The sequence below is a fragment of the Hipposideros armiger genome, unplaced genomic scaffold (assembly GCF_001890085.2).
Source record: "Hipposideros armiger isolate ML-2016 unplaced genomic scaffold, ASM189008v1 scaffold_480, whole genome shotgun sequence".
In the NCBI taxonomy this organism is placed as follows: Eukaryota; Metazoa; Chordata; class Mammalia; order Chiroptera; family Hipposideridae; genus Hipposideros; species Hipposideros armiger.
The window spans coordinates 1,075,378-1,082,089 of record NW_017731830.1 but is presented as its reverse complement, the minus strand read 5'-3'; the positions used below and the strand labels follow the sequence as shown (position 1 = coordinate 1,082,089).

Below are 6,712 nucleotides of genomic sequence, written 5' to 3'. Positions count from 1 at the left end.
ATGATTTCAAAGTAAAATTTGTTTTTTTCATATTAATTAAAATTTTAACATTTTGAACAAAATGCTATTAAAAAAAATCAGTCCTGTCTTTCTCATCTTAATGTGGTCACTAAAGTTTCATTACACGTGTGGCTCGTTACATGCGTACTGGACAGCACTGCCCCGAACCCTGGAACATTCCAGAGGCCACCGTGTCATTTGGTGGCTGAGCTCTATATAAGCGTTCCCCAGGTCAAGTGGTCCAGCAAACTAATTCACCCCAGTTCCAGGAATATACTTATGAGAGCTTTACAGTAAAACTGGTTTTTAAGAGATGTTCATTTTTTAAAAATGACATTTAACAAACACATAGTGCTAAGATGTTATCGACATGGCATCCCAATTTATTCTGAGTCTTGGAGCTGTGGGCTCAAGCTGTCTTCTTCCGGCTGGGCATGTACACAGGGAGCCATAACCACACCTTATTTTTAGGCTCACGGTGTATTAAGGTGTATCGTCAAGGCACCGCTCCTTCCAGGGTTAACATGCGACTCCAAAAGGAGAGCTGCACGAGCTGCACCACCTGGACCCCCCCCCACCCCCACCCCCATTCAACCATCCAGGGCCAGACCCCTCCTCCGCTGAGCCATGTGCAGGATGGTCTGAGTTATCCCAAGTCAAGGCTTTCTTGTTCGCCGCAGGGAACAGGCTTCCACCCCTTAACAAAGGCTGCACAGCGCGCAGGCGCTCTTGCTACTCCTGCTGCAAAGTTCAAAACGACCGAGTGAAGCACCAGAGTCCATTGTGGCATTTTATTTGGTATATGTATTACATCCCTAGAAAAAGAATCCCAGGATTTTCCCTCCTGTGTGTTTCCGTCTTGCTTCTTCGTGGTCCATGATGCCCGCTGAGGTGGTCAGTACAATGAAACTACGGAGAGTTAAAAGAAAACGCTGGTGAGTTTTTCCTCAATAGTTCAACATCGAGCCACTTTCTGGTACAGAAAACACCAATACTCATCAGTGCTTAGATGCCTTCCCACTAGACAGAGACTATTTCTGCCTCCACGAGCTGGCAGTGCACAGGGGTCGCTTCTGGAACCAACAGACTCCAATCCAGAGCTCTCAGCTACACGCACCCCGCATGCGCTGCCGGGTATAATGCTGAGACACGAGGCTGGGGAACTTCATTGAAAACAGACTGGGAACTCCTCGACCTTCAAAATGTCACTCTCTGTTCTCAGGTAGGTAGGAGCCGAAAGCATGTTAAGTGTTGCTATAAATAAATGTGATGGCAGTTTCTGCCACTTCCTGTACATATGATCACAAGCTAGCTACTGTAAAGACAGTCACACGGACAATGGCCTATCTCGTGTGTTTCTATGGGGATCAAGACACGTAATACGGTATGTCAACTGTGAGACAATAAAATAACACAATTACATCAGAAATGACTCGCTCGTAACACTACATTCAGTAACCATGAAGGGGGAGTCAATCCAACCATGTTACCAAACACAACTGGGGGTGGAGGGGTGAAGGGGGCTTGGGCTTAAGTTCCTAACCACATACAAAGTGCTTCCTGTGTCAGCCCCAGAAGTGCTTACCAGAATTAAATCAGGTAATAATAGAGCTTGTAAGAATACTATCATTTTTACAGACATCAAGCCTATGACTTTGCCCACGGCCTCACAGATTTAAAGGCAGAAAACAAGGACTAGACTCAGTCTCTCCAAGGATCAAGGTTTTCATATCGAAGTTCCCCAGAGACCTGGGATTCAGGAGTGATTCTGGCCATACGAGGGCATCACATGGAACATATATGAGCCACATGCACTGAACCAAAGAGCAGACATTAGCGGGGACACAGAGCTGCCGCCTCGGCCCCTCAGAACCCAAACCCTCACACATGGAATGTGGCAGCAGCACGCGTGCTTGTCCTGGGTCCCGCTGGCTGCGCAAGGCGGTAATTAGCACTGCAGCAGTAACAAGACAACTCAGCTCAAGCCGCAGTGCATCACAACGACCTTCAGCGTTAAGTTGCTTTAAAAGAGGAAAATCAACTCACCCAAACTGGCGGGACGGGAGCAGGTTGTTCTGCCATTTTTCTAAATCTTTGAGTTGCACATCAAACCTGGGGCTGATGACTCCACACTGTGAAAGATAAGAGGAAACACTGTTCACACTTCAACACCAACAAAGCTAAGGGACGAAACAGCATTTACAGCTGCCGATCTTGTAAACCAACCAGCTCATTGTGTGATGGGTAACCCTTCTGTGCAATCTTTGACATGAATGCCATTTGAGAACTATACTGCATTAGCACTACGTCAGCCTGGGGAGAGGACAAAGTACTAAGAACGTCAGTAAGTGTTGGGAGCAGCTGGGATCAGTCAGGGACACTAAGGCTTTAGGTTGGCAAGCTTCGGTCTCCAGGTCGATAAAGGCCTGGAGTGAGCAGCCTTGGAGCAGTTTGGTGGGGACCTGTGGGACAGTGCTTCTGCCTTAAACGGCTTCCATACAACGCAAGTGCAAAGAGTAAAGACCCCAGCTTGCTGATAAGAAAAGCTTATGGACTAAGGGACTCAGTTGCTCATGGACTGTGGACTTGCAGTTTCAACACACATCACCGCTCTGGGACTTTCCACCATGGACCCGCTTCACATGCTTCGGACTTCCTACTATGGACTTGTAGACAGTTTCGATTTGCCTCAGTTTAACCTTGCCTTGCTATATCATTGGTTTATATTGTGTGTAACATAGCTTGTTGCTGAGGAGAAATTGTTTCTCCTCAGCCCATGAGTTTTAGCTTCAGGGAATCATTCCCCAGAATAAGGAAATTGCTTCCCCTTAAGAATCTTGTATGCCCAATAAACGAGGTCTCAGTTTTGCCACCAGCAGACTGAGTCCCTCCTGTCCCCGCGCTTTGTCTCTCTTCTCTTTATTTCTCGTCTCCCACCCAATCCTCTCAGGGACCCATTCCGTGAGCTGCTGGCTGACGAGCCAGGGGCGTTCGGTTGAGCGGGCCGGTCCCGTTCAAATAAGAGGCAGAACACAAAGCAATACATGACAGTGTCAGGTCCCCACGTGCAGCCCTGTGAGCTGGAGAGCTGTCCCAAAACAGTCTTAGACAAATAAGATTGTAGTCAAACTTTTTTCCATAGCAAAGCTGAAATGAATGCGTAGGGTCTCAAATCCTTCTCTGATTACACTAAAAAGGCAAACCACTAGCATTTCTAAGGAACAAGCTCCGCAGGCACTAACCTAATGAAGGTCACGAAACACTTCCGGGGCATGCTACCCTACAATCCAGGCAATTTCCCCAAAAACTCACCTGGCAAAACGGATGGGCAGCAGAAAGAGCAGAGTTCTTGACGCAATCCCACCTGTCTGCTACCGAAACACAGTGGCAACAGCCCTGCAAAGTGAGCACTCTCCACGCACCAAAGCATATACCCCAGTCACCCATCAGGGACCAACCCTAAAACACAATAGCTGTGCAAACACCCACTAATGGGCTATGTGAGTTACCATGGGCTCAGACCAGGTCTGACTCCGTCAGCTGGGTTTAGAAAATGGAAGCTGAGGGGACCAAAAGCCTCTTCAGTGAACTAAAGCTAAATATGACCCCCCCTACTCAACGCTGCTCCACAAACCACTAGTACACATACAAATATCAACACACACAGGCTCCCGCTATTGACACACAAGAAATAGTCACGTGAGAACACTCAGGATTAGCACCACCGAGGTGTAGACCACCCCAGAGGGCTAAGAGAGCAGGCCGACGGCAGTGTGCACATCCATCCACAAAACAGTCGTTTACAACATTCCGAGACGCTCCAGTCAACTCAAGGCGACTATGAGCTGACAGCTCACTCACTCCTCTTTGGAGCAGTGACGCTTCCTTAGAGGCAGAGCTCTGAACCCACAGAAACGGAAAACGGACCTGTCAGGCCCAACTGCCCGGTGCTAAGAAGCCCGCTCGCTCGCTCAGGTCCTCTTTTTAGGACCTTACCCATCCTATCAGCTGTGATGTCACTAGGCAGCCAAGGCAATCAATCCCACACTCGGTGGAAAAAATACAGGAATTAAGACTAGAAAAATCAGTTCTTTCTCCAAGCAACCGACAGCCAAAGACCCTCTGCGGCCTCCACTCCACAGCACCAAGCGCTTCATTCCAGCAGAATTCAACCCGCACACCCTTCCCAGACGACAGCAATCTGAAGAGGATGCGACCAAGACCAGAATCTTCGTTTCACCTACAGATTGTAAACGCTGCCTACCTCCCAGCCCCACTACATTTCCACCCTAAGGGTACAACCATCTCTGCAGGAAGGAAATCGAGGCAAAAATGAGGAAAACTGAAGTTGGAGAAACTGAAAGCATTAGCTTGTTTTGCCCCAAGTCAGGCAGGTAAGGGAGGGACTGGATTTCAACGACCTCTGTAGCCAGAATGTTTCACTCAAACACCACAGAACAAGAACGCCACCAGCGAGTCCCCTTCGGGGAATGCTGCTCCTACTTAGTTCTCAGCCGTTCCGGACAGTGAACACTCAGAGCTCACACACAGCACTGCACCTAGGTTTTTCCAGAAAACTTTTACGTAAACTCAGTCCTCTGCAGGACAGTTCTAAGACGAGCTGCAGACTGTCTCCCACTGGTCACCAACCAGCTGAGACCTCGAGCAGGACCCAGAGCTCTGCTTCCTAACTCCTAATAACAGAAAAACACTGGCACACATCCTCTCCTCTTCAAGGACACTGAGGATCCGTGAGAGAAAGAGACTCCAAAGCCTTCTTTGGGGTTGGGTTCTAATGGTTACAACTAGAACGAAACAAGACACTCAGTTATCCCTGAAAAGCCCTCAATCTCTCCTAACGCCTTCCCATCCAGTTTTCACCTAGTATTATCTATCCACCCACGAAGAAAGTTCATTCTATAGGGAAGCAACTTTGTGAAACAGAAATTGCTGGACCAGGAAATAACCTTACCCATCAGTCTCGCCCTGCCACTGACCACGCCTCACCTGGGCCTGTTTACCCACCACACACACCCCCGGGTTGGACTACAGGATCTCAAGCTCCTTGCAAATCTGAAAGGCTACAAGCCTGAACACAGAAAGGAGGGTAGCAGCGCAGGGACCCTAACTAGCTTACAGACACCTGCCCCAAAATACCTGCAATCAATTAAACCACAAAGCCAAACGGATAAAATAGATCCACTAGGTTACGCCGGCAAGTCAAACAGAAAGGGAGCAGACTTCAGACACGTACAGCCGACATCAGCAAAACCAGGAGTGTCAACATTGTTAAAAAACCCAACACAACCACCACGGAGAGGAAGGACAAGCTATTTACCCTGAGAGCACTTGGTGGCCTTGGCCACTCAAGTTCCAGCCAGGGAGACGGGCAGTGTACCCCAAGATTCAAACACCAGCTCTTAGTTTCACCCCGGCCCTCCTTCAGACAGCTCCTACACCACAAACACTAGTGCAACCAACACTTCTAGAGCAAATACAACCCTGGAGAACAAATAAAATGGGATATGAAAATTAATGGCTTAATCAATTCCTAATATTTTGTCACCTAATGAAGTAAGCACCTCACCACTATTTGGTTTTACAAGGGCAATTAATTACAACACATTAATTCCACGTTAGGTATTTCTCAAATGTGGAAAATAATCACTTCTTACCTTGTTTAACCTGCCCGTGAGGTTCACAACAATTTTCCCAGCTCTGTGATCATCAATGATTTCAAATTCGCCAATGTAACCTACAGGACAAAACCGACTGTTAAATGGCAGATACCAATTTGACAGACCTGAGTACGTACTTACGCTCCTCTGGTGTTCCTCCTGCTTGCCTCATCATCTCAGTGACTTTCTGTAAGCAGTTTTTGAGGACAGTTGCTCTGTATCAGAACTTTTATAGCCTAAACAGTACTTAACATTTAGGGAGCAACACGCTCAACGCCCACCATGCAACTCTACAAATGGGGGTTATGCACTTTCCCTTTGCCCCTTCATAGCACCCCATTCCCAAAGGCCCAAGACACATAACCGTCCCCCTTTCCATGCAGAGCTTAGAAGAGCTCAGGAGCCTTTCAACGACGCGCTGCAGCAGCAGCAGCATTACACCAACCAAGGCCATTTTCACTCCCAAACACCCAGCAGAACAGTCACCAACTTCAGTCGTCCTCCCGACAGTCCTAACCTACTCGGTGTCTCCCGAAGGGCGTCCCGCGACCCGACTATCCCGCCCACGGCCCAAGCCAACCGGCATCCGTTCCCAGGTGTCCTCACACCTTTGCCCACCCACCATTTCTACCGGACCAATTCCTTAAGCGTTTTTACACCAAAACAGAACACCCAGCCACCGCACTTACCGTGCTTCATCATCACAGTGAGAAACCGGACGATGACCTTGGAGCACGGCCGGATAAGAACCTGGCGTTTGCCTCTCTTCTCGGCATTGTTGATGCTCTTGAGAGCATCGGCCAGGACGTTCATGCGCACCATTATGGCTGTTCCGGGAGGACCCAAAAAAAAAAAAAAAAGTTTTACCGTCAGCTGCAACACCGACAGGCATCCGTTGTCCCGCCGTGAGCGCGCGCCTTTTCCTGCCCCTCTCGTGCCCTAGCTTCCCTGCCCCTAAGCAGCCTGGTCCCCCCGCGTCCCCAGCGCAGCCAGCTACCAAAACGACATCACCGACAGCCGGCCGGCCCGTCGGG

The 6,712-nt window shown here is 48.9% G+C and overlaps 1 protein-coding gene across 1 annotated transcript in view; it reads right to left on the bottom strand.

Annotated features, from left to right (window-relative positions):
* Positions 1–776: 776 nt before the first annotated feature.
* The window catches only part of RPS15A (ribosomal protein S15a), a 6,893-nt gene continuing 957 nt past the window's right edge, over positions 777–6,712 (bottom strand). Inside the window, exons 2-5 of the mRNA XM_019666906.1 lie at positions 6,368–6,505; positions 5,676–5,755; positions 2,047–2,132; positions 777–909 (exon numbers count right to left, since the gene is read on the bottom strand). Coding sequence (XP_019522451.1) covers positions 816–909; positions 2,047–2,132; positions 5,676–5,755; positions 6,368–6,500 — 393 coding nt within the window. The 5' untranslated portion in view covers positions 6,501–6,505 and the 3' untranslated portion in view covers positions 777–815. The remainder of the gene's footprint in view (positions 910–2,046; positions 2,133–5,675; positions 5,756–6,367; positions 6,506–6,712) is intronic.